The sequence below is a fragment of the Trachurus trachurus genome, assembly GCF_905171665.1.
Source record: "Trachurus trachurus genome assembly, chromosome: 19".
Lineage (NCBI taxonomy): Eukaryota > Metazoa > Chordata > Actinopteri > Carangiformes > Carangidae > Trachurus > Trachurus trachurus.
In genome coordinates this window covers 21046026-21061397 of record NC_139913.1, presented here as the reverse complement: position 1 = coordinate 21061397, position 15372 = coordinate 21046026, and the positions used below count along the sequence as shown (strand labels likewise).

Below are 15372 nucleotides of genomic sequence, written 5' to 3'. Positions count from 1 at the left end.
TTATATTTACCCAAGAACAAATATGTGTTAGTTGACCATCATATACATTATCACATCACTACTTCAAGTGTTTATACAAGCAGGTGCTGTGCAGACTGGATATCTGAACATTAAAGAACGCCACTTGTAAATTCTGTTGTTTTAATGTGAACAGCTTGTCACTGTCCCATTTCTGCCTTATAATCTCAGACTAACTTAAATGAAATGTATTTATCTTTGTAAAATACCATGATTAACATGTCTGGACACAATAAAAATTAAAATGGTGGGATTGTTTAATTCAGACTTTAAAGAAAGATTTCCAGCAGAACATAAACAGATATGACTTCACACATTAGGTAAAGCAATGCATTCATTAAAATCTGTTAGCATTTCAGTATAAATCTACTCATGAGGGGATTTGCTCAAATTGGGCCAAAATTTCCATTTGGCTTGACACAAAAAAGGTGTACACAGCTTTAGCAGTGAATCTCACAATTGACCTTCTGAGCCTACTGCATCACATGCCAACGCTAACTCTGAAGTTACCATTTACCGTTTAAAATAGAAAAAAAAAAAAAATCAAACTACAACAAATAAAAACAGGAGACCTGCGACCAATACAAACTCAAACCAAACATTTACTTAAACTGGCCAAAGTCTCGACTGAACATAGAAGTTGGTTTTTAAAAAAAGTGGGCAATAAGGGACACAAGATTGTTACTAATGCTATCAATGTCAAAACCTTGTGGTTTTGAATTGACTTCCTAAATCTTCACCTGGAGCGTCAGCAAACTAAGTACTGGAGACGTATATGGGCAGACATTCAAGAACTGCTGCACTCAAGCAGGGGAGAAAGAACAAAAAACAACTTCTTAAATGGGACGAGGCTCTTCAGACCATGACAATCAGTAGGCCCAAACATATTTACAGACAGATTCTGTATCAAAAAGACCATCGGTTGATAACAAAAGTATATGCATGAAATCCATTTTATGCTTTAGTCCAGCAGAACATCAGTCCATGTTTGCTTTTCTTGTTTGTTGGAATCATTGTAGGGTAGTTTAGAACAAGACATGGGATGTGTTGGACAGACAGCCACCAAATTACAGATGTGGATATTACAATACACTCCACTACTGATCAATAACTATTCCTGCCATCCAAATGCAATCTGATATATCTGGATGCTAGACAAGTGACTCCATACAATATTTCAGGTGTGTGTACACTCTGGGCCGGCTGCATTAACTGGAAAAGCAAAGAAAGGAGGCAGGCGGGAGAACAGAGGGGTCAAGGCAAGGACTGTGTGTAACATTAGGTTACTATAAACAGACAGGACAGGTGAGGGAGACAGGAGGAGATTTGTGTGTCGGCGGTGGATGGAGTTTGGTCTTCAGAGATCCCCGGTGTCTCTGTCGTCTGCCCGGCGGGAGTCCGACCTGCCGTTCATGCCGTCCCTCCTGTCCCGCTCCCGTGACCTGTCTCTGGATGAGCGCTCTCGGTCCCTGGACGACCTGGGGGACAGATATAGTGAGGTTGAGACAAATCCAAGCATACAGTAGAAAAACAAGTGTGAATTACAACCTCTAGCAGATGAAGATCGTCGGCCTAAAGCGGTCGGTTTCAGATTCACGACCAGTCAAGTGCAATACTTTTACCAAAAGAGAACAGACTCTTCTGTCAAAACATGCGCCTGGTGTAAGTAATAGTAGTAATTATTTTGGCATCGACTGCTGGTGACGTAATCAAATATGAAACAAGTTCCCACACCCACACCTACGTCCTCCATTTCTTGTCACAACATGTCTGTCTCCTGTCCTTTTTAAACAGTCTAAACAGGGACAGGACTGACTAAGCACAGCTAAAAATATTACAGTGCATAAAGTAAAAGACACGTAATCTCTGAAAGTGCAACAGCGACAAAGGAGAAGTGGACAGGAGATAAAATCCTGTTTGCATTTGGTGTGTGGGTTTGTTTTGCGTACTTGTGTCTGGAGCTCTGCTCGTGGCTGTGACGGTGGCCTCGGCTGCGGGAGCGGCTGCGGCTGCGATGCCGCCTCCTCCTCTCCCTGGAGCGCGAGCGTGAGCGGCGCCTGTCTCGTGATGTGGAGCGCGAGCGTCTCCTCCTGCGGTCACGAGAACGGGACCTGATCGATGAGACGGATAGGATGTTAGATAATCTCCTTCATGAGGTGAACTGATTTAAAATGCAGGTGGACGGATGATGCGATGTTCTTACCTTCTATGCTCTCTGCTCCGAGATCTGGTCCTACAAGATGAACAAATGACAAAACAGTTAGAGACAGTAACAGACGCACATCAAACAACAATTGAACTTCCAGGAATGTCATTAGGACGTTAAACGTCTGCACCCACCTCTTCTTCATCCTTTCCTCCTTCTCCCTCTCTTCTCGTCTCTTTAGGCGCTCCTGATTCCTTTTCTCCTGCTTGTCCACCACAGTTTTCTATTCAGAACAACAATTAGACATGAGGTCAACTTACATTCATACTTATTGGCCTTTTCTTTCCTGCATGTTTTCTATTAATCATTCCCACATATACTTGCATTCAATTAGAAGGTCTACATGGTAAGACAAGATGACATGTACCTTTAATTGGTCCAGTTTCTCTCTGATCTGGATGAAGCCCAGGTGAAGCTTCCCACCAAAATGGTCAGCCAAACGGCGGTCGTTGTCATGGAGGCCGAGGTAAGCGGAGCACACCTCACACACCCGAAGCTTCTGCTGCTGGAAGCTGGAGGCCGGCATCGAGTTTCTGTACTCCTCCTGAGGAGACACCGAAGAAAAGAGAGATGTTGAGGGATCAGAAGATCCAACTACTGATAGAAGAAAGTGTCACATTGCACTAAGCTGCAGGTTTCTCCTCAGTTCTCCTCCCATACCTCTGCATCCTTCTTCCTGGTGCGGACCTTCTCCACTTCCTGCAGAACCTTCTGGGCCTCATCCACATTTCCCTCAGCTCCCAGCTGTTCAGCCTTGGCCAGGAGCTTCCCTATTTCCTCATTCAGCTCATGAACCTTCTCTGCCTACAACAATCCAGAAAAAAACAACAACGTACACCTTAGAAAACTAGATGGTACATTAGAAAGTTGAAGAATCTGTTTATATGAAACAAAAGATTGAATGCATTTCATAATGTCTATAAAAACATGTTTGCTCACCTTTGCTGCCACCTCAGCACTGATCTCTTCTTGGGTCTCAGCCAGGCGCTTCTTGGCCAGTTCTGTCCTCCGGTCACAGTCAGCAATGAATGACTCCAGGTGATCCACCGCCTTAAAAAAACATGTTCACAGAAAAGAGTTGTAGAGTTAACTGCTTATAATGTATATCAAACACATGCTGGAAATCCTGTGAGCTGCTTTACTTATGATTAGTGGCGTCCTCAACTAAGGATTTTCATAGTCGAATTTGATTTGTCAGATTTTGCCTTTTGTTGACTAATCGTCGAATCGTGTTGTTTTTTCCGTCATTGATTCAGGATCTCATTGGCATCTTTTTTCCACTCCAGAGAAAAGAGTTAAAACACCAGTTTTAACTAATTCTTTAGTTGGCATTAGATAACAGGACATTCTCCATCCATCCTTTTCCTGATGTCACTCATTAATATCACAGTCTCTCTTTTGGGTCGCGATGACAAGTATGAGTTAGTGCTGTGGATTAACGAGTGTGTACGGGGAATGAAAAGTAAAGTCCCATCGTTGTGTGGCCATGATATGTGCATCAGTGCTCATATAGACGGTTTAGAGGCCGAGTGTCACAGCACCATGATCAGTGCTTTTTTTGGTGTGTGTGAGTATATAGGTGCTTAGTTTAATATTGTAAGTAACACTTTCGGCCCGAATTTAGAGAGAGAGTGAATGAGTGAGAGACGAGTGCACCGGTGCTCGAGCACTCACTGTGATATTTGTTAATAGGCTCGCCTATATTATAAGAAAACAAATAAATTCTATGTAAAATCAGATGTTCAGCAGCTGGGAGCACCCCTGGATATTCAGAATGGTCCAATTTTTTTTTCATAACCACATTTTGAGACGATGAGGTTGAAAGTCGAATCAGACCTCTCCAAGTTGAATCATTGAATAGTCCACTATTCGAGGTCACAGCTATTTATGATGGCCGCTTAATCCAGGGTGGATATAAACCAGCTCAAAACTGATCCATGTACCAAAATATTAACATTAAATTCATGTAATCAAATGAATCCAAGTCACATTGTATATTTCATGCAATGCCTATATTCTCCCCAAGATAAGACTGAATATCTTATGGCCTTGAAGCATTATGACTGTTCACTCCCTCAACAAGAAGCTCAGTTTATCATCTCTTTTACAACATTGGTTGCTCAGCAACTGCTGTTTGGTACAGGGCCAGCTTCACTATCAGTGTCTTCATAGCTACCCTTGAGACAGACAATGGTCTAATATTTTTAGGCCTAACTTACAGTGATTCAAGGAAACACTAATGCTGTTCGTTGGCAACATATGTCTGTTGATCCCACATGTCTCGAGTGAGAACAGGGATTTGGCCTTTTTACTTTGAGCGTTAACACAAAATCACAACATTTAAGAATTTACTCTGGGATATGGAAACATTGCACACTAGTATTAGTTATAGTAGGTCAACACTTACATCAAGCTCAAAGAACAGATCTCTCTCCTTAGAGGCAATTTCATAATCGGCCCGAAGCGCCAGGTCATGGATCTTGGTGCACTCTCCCAGGTCCATACGCTGTCACCAAAACACAAAAAGGTCAGTGAGTGATGCTGCAGAATTCACGGTAACATACTGTGCATATTCAGTTACAGTTTACTAACAAAAGCACTTATATCCTGTGAGGATTCATACATTTGAGCATGTTAAAATTGAGTTAGGTTTAAGTCCTCAACTTACAGTTCCAGACAGGATGTCATGTGGACAGCAGTTCAGAAGATGACTTTTGCAGACCCGCTCATCAGTGAACTTGACCCTCTGCCGCGTCTCATCCCCTGAAACAATTGAAAACACAACCAGTCAGAAAGACCTCACATACTTGATAGCAGGTGCGAGGTATCCAGTGTTTCAACATATAGCAATTACACAAAAATATTTGAGGAGACATGTGTCTCTACAGAAATTCAAGGACTCCATGTCATTGAGAAAACCAATTCTGGTATTTTAATTGTCATGGTTTTCCACATGGTTTCTTGGTGTAAAATATTTACCGGTAACAAACAAGCTTTACTTATGTGTCAGCATTGGAAGTTACATGTGGCTCTGCATGTATGTGGTTCTACCTGTTATCCTTGGTGCTTACCTTACCCAAACCTCCTTTAAAATGTGGCAACCGTTCAATATTAGAGCCTCAAATCAGTTTTACAGTTGATCGGGCTCAACATCCACTCTGTACAGTGGAGCAAAGGATTAAGCTAGGACTGACACAACAAAGGCAAAAGATAAATTGTTGTTTAGTCTAATGTGATTTGATAAGAAATGTAAACATTTCAGACAAATGTTCCAGCCAAGCCCTTTACAAATACAAAACAATGAAAAATTGAAAATAAAATACAACAGAAATCCAAGGGAAAAAAATTTAGTTTATACACACTGCGATCTGCACCACATACTGTACCCTTCTGCATCTTCAAGACCTCAGCTGCAGAATTTTAAACCCGCTGCAGAAAAGTATAAATGGGAACAGTTTTCTTGCCCATACCTGTAGTAAGAAGTTGGGAGTCATACACAAGTCAGATTGTAAATGATGTGTGCAAAGTTTTTGCTTCGACTGTTTGCTAAAATTGCCTTCTGAAAAACAGACGTCTAATGGAAAACTGAGAAGTGTTCGTTTGGATTCAGCGCGATCAGACGTCTTAGCTAGTTGCACAATAGTACTCCAAATTGCAAATCTAGTGCCACTGAAGATTTACCCATTTGTGTGATTAAAAAAACGCTACAATAACTTCCGGAAGGCAAACAAATTGTTTGGATATTCATCATAACAGCTTTAAAAATTATGTGTGACTCACGGCTCGATGAACATGAGGCTTTTCTGCAACTCCTTTGCAGATTGATGTAGGCTGGCAAAGATACACTGAACCTTAATGAATAAAATAAAGGGGCCACAATTGTTCAGTTTGTATGCAACAAATGTACGGGAAGAATTTGATATCAATCTCATCACACATACACCCACAAACTCACAACACAAATTCACTCTTACTGCACAGATGGACTTAACTTTATAGACAATCCACAGGGCTTTAGGTTTATTCAACCATGTGTCATTATGACTGATTTATAAAATGGCAGGACAGTAGTTAACTGTCATTTCCTGCCAGTGACACTAATATTTAATGTTTGCATCAAAATGGCATTAAGTGAACCATAAAATTGTATTTGATCAAGTCTTAGCACCCATGAAGGCCATTGACGATTATATTTACATGATCAAATCAACATTAGTTTACTTTAAAAACAGATTTGCATTAGACGGTTCACCCAAAAGACCCAATTCACATAGAGATCACTGTTAAATTGTGTAATTTATGTAAATACTAAGCAATTGTGCTGATACACACGTTGCTCTAGTCCATACAGACTCCTGAACAGCAAATCTCAGACAGATTTACAACCTGTCATTAGATTGCTTTGTGAAGTACAGATTTAAAGTACTTTAGTTTTATTTCAGCATTTTCATTTTGTGAAGCTTGACACAGTTACGTGTTATTCAATTGTGACATAAAGATATTTATAAATAAAAACACTAAACCGATTTAGGACATCAGATGATGCTCTGTTGTGAGATGATGAACTCAACAGTCAACAAAATAGCTGGTTGAGCAGCCTCGGCTTAACCAACTTAACCAGTTTTACTTGAATCTTCGTTCTCGCCTGATGACGTTTAATTGCATGGCTGAAGTAAATATCATTCATACATCTGCATTTACCAAATAAACTTCTCGTATGAAAAGATTTCCAGTCTATCAAACAATCAGTTGAACGCCCTATGAGCACCCGTACCGTTCACTGGGACACGGCTGCTAGGCCCAACACGCCTGTGTGTCCGTTAAGTGCATCAAGTATTATGAATGATGTGCCACAGAGTTGACATCATCATCCTGTTACACTTGAAATGATTACTAAATAGCAACTTGCATCATGCGCTGTCCGGTGGTAGGCAGAAAAGCGCGTAATAATTACGTTGCTTCACAATAAACATTAGCGCCAGCTAACTTAGCTACGAGCTGGGAAGTTGGTTAACGTTGCGTGAAGTAAAAGCGAAACAAAATCTTAATTTAGAATTTGCCCAATTGAATGCAAACATTAAATCCTGACTTTACTCCATAAATGCCTCTCAAGTGTAACGTTACATAATTTCACACAGCCCTCGGCAGTCTATCCATTCATGCAGGTCTGGCCATCACACGCCAACAGCAGCCAGCCTCAGCACTGGCTCCATCTTGGCTAGCTAGCTCAGCTAGCATGCTACGGCAACTCACCATCCCTCGCTGTTCCCATCAGCTGGTCGAGCAGAGCTCTCATTTGAGCCTGGGCAGACATGGTCGGCTCTTCCGTCGATAGGGCGTTATAAAAAGTAGGCAACTGAACACAGCTCCTTAGTATTTTTGTTAGGTTCGTTGATAATTTATTCGTCCGAGCATCACCTCTCGCAGCTTTTCTCTATTTCTTGCACTCGACAGTTTCCGTTTCACAGAACGGAAGTGACGACAGAGCCCGTTGTTTCAAACTTCCGGTTAGCTAATGCTAAAAGGGCCTGCGCTGGACCAATCAGAACGCTTGGGCACAAGTGAATTAACCAATCAGAGCTGTTTCAACTCATTTCTGTCGCAACTTTATGCCCTGTGCTTAATTTGTCAGGCTACATCTACTTATAGGCTGCTCTCTCTTGGCAGCTCACATAACCACGAGTTATATCTAGATTTAGATTATAAATGGTTCATCTTAAAGTTGGTGTCGTAGTTGGGTGTTTTCATACAATTATGGTCTGAAAAATCACCATAGATTGAGAGAGTTCAAGCTAATACGACCAGGCTATGAAACAAACCTCTTTAATTCCGTTTTAAGTTGTTTTTATAATTCTTATTGTACTGTATATTTATTTTCTTGCCACTCTATAACGCTCCACACTCCGGTCCGGTAGGTGGTGGTAATGCACCCGGAAAAGCTGGTCGCCAGCCGCCAGACAAACCACAGGAGGAGGAGGAAAAAGACGAAGTTGACAGACAGCGTTGTTGGTGTTTGTCAGGCCTACTACTGACTGAGCCTCACAACTGACCACAGGAAGCGACAGTGGACAGTTAAAGTAAGACAAACCTTTCTCGAGCGGCTGCATTTTCTCTTTGAACCTCAGATAGTAGGACTTGTAGCGAGGCCGCTGTTCCTTGTCACTGTGCGCAGGCTGGCTTTTGCTCAACAAGTTAGTTAATTAACCAGATGTTTACCGTAAACTTTCAGCACCAAAGCTCGCTAACAAAGGTAGCTACATGACAGTGGGTTATTTACTTGGACTACGTAACTTAGTTAACAATACATTTTTTAAATAATATTGGCAGCAAATGCGCTTTCTGACATAAACACATGCTCACTAAATGTCCTAATGCTTTCAAACGGTGAATCACACCTGAGGCTACGACACATAACAGGTTGTGCTAGTCTGGTTGTTGATGCTGGGTCATTATGCGTTAGTTGTTTTTGTGCTGAGAAATCTCTGGAGTCAGAGCTGGCACCTCTGAATAGGCTCAGATCCACAAAGGTTGATGCAGCAGAAATAGCTGGACAAACACACACACTGCTGTCTTCAGTATTTTTTCATCTACTATATCTATCAATGCCAGAGTTTGGTCTTTTATTATGGCTGGTTACTATTGGCACATGCAGGTTTGTGGTTTACTCCATTCAACAACAGATACAAGAGGGAAACTGTGCAGCACCGTCAGTGTGATTAATGTGTGATCCTAAAACACTTTAATTTAAGATTTATTTACCAAGATCTCTTTCCTCTGTCAAGCAGGTCAGTGGGTCAGTGATGCATTGAGGCGACCATGGAGGCCACAGACCATGCCACTGAGGACGACCCTCTGAAGAGGGGAGAGGATGGGGTGGAGACGGGAACAGCACCATCGGCAACCGAGCTGAAGAAGAAGAGTTGTAAGGATGCTCTGGGTTTTGCCAAATTGACTCACTGGCGAACTGCGGCCTTCTTCCTCTTCTTGTTCATCTGCCTCACCGTGGTGTTTGCCTTCTCCTTCATCATCCACTGTCCTGTCAGACCGCAGTATCTCGTTTCTTGGAACAGGACTTTCCCCGAAGCAGGTGTGTACAGCAAGTTGTGTGATTTTTCTTTTTTTTTTACTGCTTAGAGGCATTTTAAATGTGAGACTCATTTCGATTCTCTCTCTTTCTGCCACAGCAACCTATGACTTCTTAGCAGTTGAAGCTGCAAGCAGCGACAAGGTTATGGATGTGCTGTTTGTCCTGAAAATGAAAGAAGGCAGTCAGAACAACTCATGTGCTTCCGAAGGTAAAAAAAATATTCCTTAATTTTAATTTAATCATGGAGAAACAATAAAGTGGTAGTGACAAGTAAATGGCTCTGTATGATGATGGTTTAATCCAGTTGCACTCTGTGTGTTTTCTAGGTCTGTCTTCGCCATGTGTGTTTGTGGTCGCGGTGGATGGGACGGATGGAGAGACCCTGTGGGAGCGTCCACTGGAACCAGAGTTCCACTGGGCCCAGTGCGGTCTGGAGAAAGACACGGGCAGAAACTGGGACTGTCTGCTGTCTCACTCTGACCAAATCACAGCTGTTGACAAACACTCCGGTTTGTAACTTTCAACACTTTCTTGTCACTTTTATTTTTACTAAATATTTCGTTTTTTCTCTAGACAACCATAACATGTTTAGGCCAATAGAAATTTTATATAGTACAACTTTAAGGTCAAGAATCATGTGTAAAATTCCCTCAGGATTTAGCACATTATGAAATGAGTTGTAGTAATGTAAACTGAGTGAACTACACCTACAAGATGCTGTTAAAAGGTCATAGAAAAGTTAATAGGTGGACCCTGAGTTATGATTATTTTATAAAACTATTGTTGCCAAAGTTCCATGCATAAGTAAAGTTGTACTTGTTGCAATGTAATCTGATAAACTCAGTCAGGTGCTGACGTGTTTTGTTCCTGTGTGGTGGTTTGTGTGCAGGTGAAATTAAGTGGAAGCAGCCTCAGCCCCCTAGTCTGCATGGTACCGCTCCGGTTCTCAGCATCCCAGATCTGGATGGGGATCAGGTCAATGATGTGGCTATTGTATCATCTGACAGCACACAGGTAAACATCAGTGATATGATTTGCTATGTTAAGTTACATTATGATTCCCGAAGTTTGAAAATGTTTCTTTTGCATTTTCCTTCCTTGCTTATTAACAGGCAAATAAAACACTGTGTTAGTGTAATCATCTATGGATGTTGCAGCAGAATATAATTCACCCAATGTTAATGTCTCCCATCATGTCTACAGACTCAGCTAGTTTTCCTCTCGGGGAAGACGGGTGTCCAGATCGGTTCTACAGTGGATCTGGACTCTGCACAGACACCCAAACATCTTCTCCATCGCACTACAGCAGGTTCTCACTATGTACTGCTCCAAAAAGGTGAGAATCTGAAACCAGCTCTAGCAGTCCCAACAGGTTACTGTACATCTGCTCTCAGGCCAGCTGAGTCTGTCCTAATGGACGACTGTTGTAATGTCTTAAGCATCAGAAATTAGCTTTGCAGGTCAGGTGCTTTTCAGAAAAGAACTGAAAGTTATAAACAAGTTCAAAGCCAGTGTTACATATCTGGAAAACAATGTGACTTGAGTGGGATTGTACTAATCTTGTAGCTGTTGCGCAAGACACATTTATGTGGCCCTTGAAAGACCACTTTTTTTTTTATTTCTGATGATGTGTTATAAACTATAATTTTTCTAAACTGCATTATTATAATAAGTGGCTCTTCATTATGTCTTGTCTTCACACAGTTTTAACTTGTATTGATTTACTATGACAGTTTTGGTTTCGCAGTGTTGGTATTGGAACAGGGCAAAAGTAAATAGACATACTTGGATGAACTTCAGTCTTAATCTTGTACATTAATTCATAGACACTGGCCTGTATGGACTGGCACTGTGGAGGATTGCTGCCCAGGCTAAAGCAGATTTGGAGGTCAACCTCAAACAGGATAAAGCCTGGGAGAAAAGTGCTAGTGAGACATCTGGCCTCGTACCCATCTATGAGTAAGAAGAACCTTTTATTATTATTTCACTTGTGATCATTGTGGCTTTTTCCAGCGACTCTGACTCATGTTTATTTCTACTTTATAGATCTGACTCAGTGAGACAAGTGCTCAAAACAGACGAAACTAAGGACCCATCCAACCTGCTGCTTGTTACCGGGAGCGAGGTGGCATTAGTTGATGGAAAAAATCTACACGTACTCTGGAGATTCAACACCAGCTCAGTCCTCAGGTAGTTCTTGTTCATTAGAACTGCAATTAGCTGAAAAGTACAAGGAAAAACAACTGGATGTAATTTGATGATTCATATTTTTCATGCACAGTTGATAGTGATAATTTGGAATAACACTTACCTGTGTGCAGTGGAAAATAAGTATCAAAGTAAACCATCTACTGCCCTCATGCGTCAAATGCATGTTCTCCTCTGTGTTCTTAGTGAACCTTCCTTTGGCCACTTCAACAAAGATGATTTACTTGACGTTGTGGTTGAGGAGGACATTGGCAACTACACAAAGAGGGTAAGCAGAGTTTAACACATGAAAACACTACACTACAGCTACATTTTATAGACCAATCCTCATATTTGCTGCTCTCTGCCTATGTAGATAGTCATTCTTGATGGGAAGTCCGGTGGTGTGCTGTGGGAAGTCGACCTTCTAGCCAGTCCAAATTCACCGAGGCCTGCCTCCATACACACGACTAACTCTGTTTCAGTCTTCGTGTTTTGGGGCGCAATGACCATAGAGGCCAACTCCTCTGTAAGTACACTAATTTATTGAGATGTATATCACAAGTTACAGATGAAACTTCAGATTCACCAAATGCTGATGACGACGCCACATTTTCTTCTAGGTACCTTTAACCAGCGACCGACGCTCTTACATGCTGCATCCACTCTATTCAAAAGTCCTGCTGGAGTCCACCAATGTCATGGACCACATCATTACATTTAAAGGTGCTCTTTTTCCCTGTGATCTAACCAGGGTTCCTACCTAAGTATGGAAAGTATGGAAAAGTATGGAATTTGATTTTATACATTTCCAGGTCTGGGAAAGTATGGAAAATGGAAACTATTGTATGGAAATATATTTTTCTTGTTCTTGGTTTGGTCTTATCTAAAGTTATTTGGATTAATTATTTTACACTATACAATCTCCTGGAAATTATTGGGTGACATAATGGCATACAAATTTAGAATAATGAAAATCAATGAATAAAATAAAATAAAAATAATTGCATAATTTATTTATATGATACACATCTAATTACTCAAATGTCACAAATTATTTGGATTTTTTTTTTACCGAGAAGTCTGGAAATTAGGGTCTGGAAAAAGTATGGAATTTTGAAATTTCAAATGTGTAGGAACCCTGTCTAACAAAATTATACTATCATTTCACAACAATGTGTGATTCAATAATAATCTATGTTTGTGTTTTTATCTCAGCCACACTATTGGAGCGGGGGCGCCACGCTGCCTACTTCCTACTGACGGGGCCTAAGACAGAGGGGGAAGAGGGCACCGTGGTCCTCAGCAAGCGAAAGCTGAAGCAAGACGTTCCCTTCAGCAAAGTGCTCCGCATTGGCACCGGAGGAAGCTCAGAGACCAATGAGGACATCAAAGAGGCCTTCAACCGACTCCGCTTCAGCGACTCGTGAATGGACCAACTGAAAATGTAGTGTTAAAAGCGGTTTGACACAGCTTGACTATGCTGACTTTAAAAAACCAAAGTGTGTAAACTAGTTATGACTCATCAACTGCTGACGGCCAAAAAAAAAAAAAAAAAACCTTTATATTTAGAATCATGATGACTTGATTGACAGGGTTCTTCCATCGCTCTTCTTTGGACAAACTGGGCATTGTCTGTCCTCGGCCTTGGCTGTAGTTAAGTTCATCTAGTGTCCAAAGAGCTACTTGTCCCGCGACAATCTCTGCACAGATGTTGTTTCTCCTGCTGACGAATCCACATGAACTTTCTAGCACTTTCATGCATCAATGCAATGCTCCTTTTATTTTTAAGATGCAGTGGCTGGATTGTTGTTTCTGGATCTATGCAACTTTATGTGGCACTGTGCTTTAAAAGGAAGCAGACACACACTACCACAGGTGGTACTTCCTATGTATTTCAAATGACAACATCCTTAAAGGGATAGTTCAACATTTTGGCAAATTGCCCCATTACCTTTAATTTCAAGGTAATGAACCTACTCATAAAATTATAGGGATTATAGCAATGGGCCAATTTGCCAAAATGTTGAACTATCCATTTACGATCATACAACAATAGGGCTACTTTTGTCTCATGACATTGTATCAAGCTGTTAAGTAAAAGACAGATGAATTTGAAATACAGCAGACACACCACCAACTATAAAATACAAATATGGTTACATGTTTTGTTACGTACTCTGTACATGACGTTATTTGGTATTGCTGTTGATAATCAAAACATGTGTGTTCCTTACTTAATCCAAGATGCTGTAACTGGTGATGCTGATGCACACATGCATACAATCCTTTGAGGCACTTGACGCTGATTCTCAAAGGATCATCATATTATTGAGTTATTGCTGTGGGTTTACAGCTCCTTGTGAAGAGGTTTCTTTTCTTACTGATTTATATTAGTTAAATAAGGGAAAGAGTTTCTGTTTTGTTTTTGCTGTACATTAATATATTGAACCTGTGGTACAGGCATTTGGTGGAGCTGGCTTTTCTTTCAGACTTGATATGCTTGAACTTGAGCAATATTAAACAATTTTAAAATAGCTGCTTTTATTCAGCCTTTATTTGTTCTCATAGGAGTAAGTGCAAGGAAAGTACAAAATAACGGGATTGTAGCAATTGTTGGCTTCTTTCCAAAAATAACATTTTTAGTTCTGTACGATTTAATTATGACAATTTATCTTGCATGGATTTCACCACCAGTTGCCTTTAGGAAGATTCTGTAGCTACTATTTTATAAAAGGGGGCACCTCATTGATTTTAGGTCATGCATTGTTAAAATCTAATTTTGCAATAATACTGTAGATAATGTAACAGGGCTCCAGACTAACTTTTACTAGGAGCACAGTGGCCCCTAACCTTCATGATCCTCACACACATTGGCCTGACACCTGTAATGACAGTCCAGATTCTGAGGTGCCTCTTCCACCAGTGTTAAAAATAAAAGGCAAATTTAGTGGTTGCAAATGCGCAAGTAGATGAAAATTTGTCTCAAATTGTAGGGCCAGTCTAAAGTAGCAATAATTTATAGAACCATTTCATACATTTGCCCTGTTTAAAATGAAATAAAGCCCAGTTTAGTCCGTGTATTCCGATCCTGACCCTTTGCTGCTCTCATGTGTTGAAACATGGGCACTTCATAAACGAATCACAAGCAGCTGCCATGCGCAATGAAGCACACGCGGAGCTGGTCACGTACGTTTCTAATTGCAGCGCGTCATATCTTCACCGTGACGCACACGCATGCTGTCAGGCTCCTCTTCTCCGGAGCCAGTCTGGAGGAATGAAAAAGCCGGTTGCCGCGTGGAAACAGCTGGACCCTTTTACGCTCACCGTAGTCTACCTGTTTTACTCACTAAAGGCGCGGGGGGGCACAGACTGGAGGAGAGGAGGGGCGCGCCCACATACACACACACTGGAGTCATGATGGGGATTCGAACAGGACGCGTGTTGGCAGCATCCCATGAGTAAAGCGGGATTAATTTCTCGCAGCTCACCTCAGCGTCTATTACTCTCAGATCAATGATTTTACATTTTTAAGTCGGTGCTGCTAAAACAGGATGGGTCTGTTTTCCCTGTGTAACCAGGCAGCCACGGTACTGTCGCCATGCAACAGCACCGCCAACACACTACAGTAGATAGGACTCCTATACAAATATCACCGCTGCGCCCTCACATGACCTGCAGCTGCTAATTCCTAGACAGTGACTTTTTGCCTTGGAGAAATTGCGCTTCTTTAGCTTTAACAGGACCGGTGCACAGTGATGGAATCAACCGCGCTGCTTCCTTTCATTCATAAGACTCAAACGACACCATTACATTCAGCTGTAATACTTAGCTAAAATACACCAATGTTAATGATTAACAAAAAACAGTAAAT

The 15372-nt window shown here is 41.3% G+C and overlaps 2 protein-coding genes across 7 annotated transcripts; one reads left to right on the top strand and one right to left on the bottom strand.

The window, feature by feature from the left end:
• Nucleotides 1-265: 265 nt before the first annotated feature.
• Nucleotides 266-7698, bottom strand: luc7l (LUC7-like). 5 transcript variants are annotated; one of them, XM_083994672.1, is made up of 11 exons: nucleotides 7478-7698; nucleotides 5296-6075; nucleotides 4893-4987; nucleotides 4632-4730; nucleotides 3164-3274; nucleotides 2885-3028; nucleotides 2592-2768; nucleotides 2359-2447; nucleotides 2222-2251; nucleotides 1968-2129; nucleotides 266-1496 (listed from the first exon to the last, which is right to left on the bottom strand). In XM_083994672.1, exons 4-11 carry the CDS (start codon nucleotides 4725-4727, stop codon nucleotides 1376-1378), a joined length of 930 nt encoding a protein of 309 aa, XP_083850798.1. In that variant the 5' UTR covers nucleotides 4728-4730; nucleotides 4893-4987; nucleotides 5296-6075; nucleotides 7478-7698; the 3' UTR covers nucleotides 266-1375. The 5 variants fall into 5 exon arrangements, with proteins under 5 accessions (XP_083850798.1, XP_083850799.1, XP_083850800.1 ...); XM_083994673.1 differs by having other exon boundaries at nucleotides 4893-5694; nucleotides 6005-6075; XM_083994674.1 differs by having other exon boundaries at nucleotides 4893-5653; nucleotides 6005-6075.
• Nucleotides 7699-8078: 380 nt separating this feature from the next.
• On the top strand, nucleotides 8079-14031 carry fam234a (family with sequence similarity 234 member A). 2 transcript variants are annotated; one of them, XM_083994359.1, is made up of 12 exons: nucleotides 8079-8301; nucleotides 9010-9311; nucleotides 9409-9519; nucleotides 9638-9820; nucleotides 10201-10325; nucleotides 10515-10647; nucleotides 11138-11270; nucleotides 11358-11501; nucleotides 11706-11787; nucleotides 11875-12027; nucleotides 12122-12224; nucleotides 12717-14031. In XM_083994359.1, exons 2-12 carry the CDS (start codon nucleotides 9041-9043, stop codon nucleotides 12926-12928), a joined length of 1650 nt encoding a protein of 549 aa, XP_083850485.1. In that variant the 5' UTR covers nucleotides 8079-8301; nucleotides 9010-9040; the 3' UTR covers nucleotides 12929-14031. The 2 variants fall into 2 exon arrangements, with proteins under 2 accessions (XP_083850485.1, XP_083850486.1); XM_083994360.1 differs by having other exon boundaries at nucleotides 8165-8301; nucleotides 9007-9311.
• Nucleotides 14032-15372: the final 1341 nt, after the last annotated feature.

What these genes read in the sequence shown, in the direction of transcription:
- luc7l (XM_083994670.1), bottom strand. Translation starts at nt 7,538, where the DNA reads ATGTCTGCCCAGGCTCAAATGAGAGCTCTGCTCGACCAGCTGATGGGA. An exon ending in ATGACATCCTGTCTGGAACT is followed by an intron (nt 4,731 to 4,892) that starts GTAAGTTGAGGA and finishes TTTTGGTGACAG; the next exon opens with CGTATGGACCTGGGAGAGTG. An exon ending in CCAGGAAGAAGGATGCAGAG is followed by an intron (nt 2,769 to 2,884) that starts GTATGGGAGGAG and finishes GTGTCTCCTCAG; the next exon opens with GAGGAGTACAGAAACTCGAT.
- fam234a (XM_083994359.1), top strand. Translation starts at nt 9,041, where the DNA reads ATGGAGGCCACAGACCATGCCACTGAGGACGACCCTCTGAAGAGGGGA. An exon ending in AACACCAGCTCAGTCCTCAG is followed by an intron (nt 11,502 to 11,705) that starts GTAGTTCTTGTT and finishes CTGTGTTCTTAG; the next exon opens with TGAACCTTCCTTTGGCCACT. An exon ending in TTGGCAACTACACAAAGAGG is followed by an intron (nt 11,788 to 11,874) that starts GTAAGCAGAGTT and finishes CTGCCTATGTAG; the next exon opens with ATAGTCATTCTTGATGGGAA.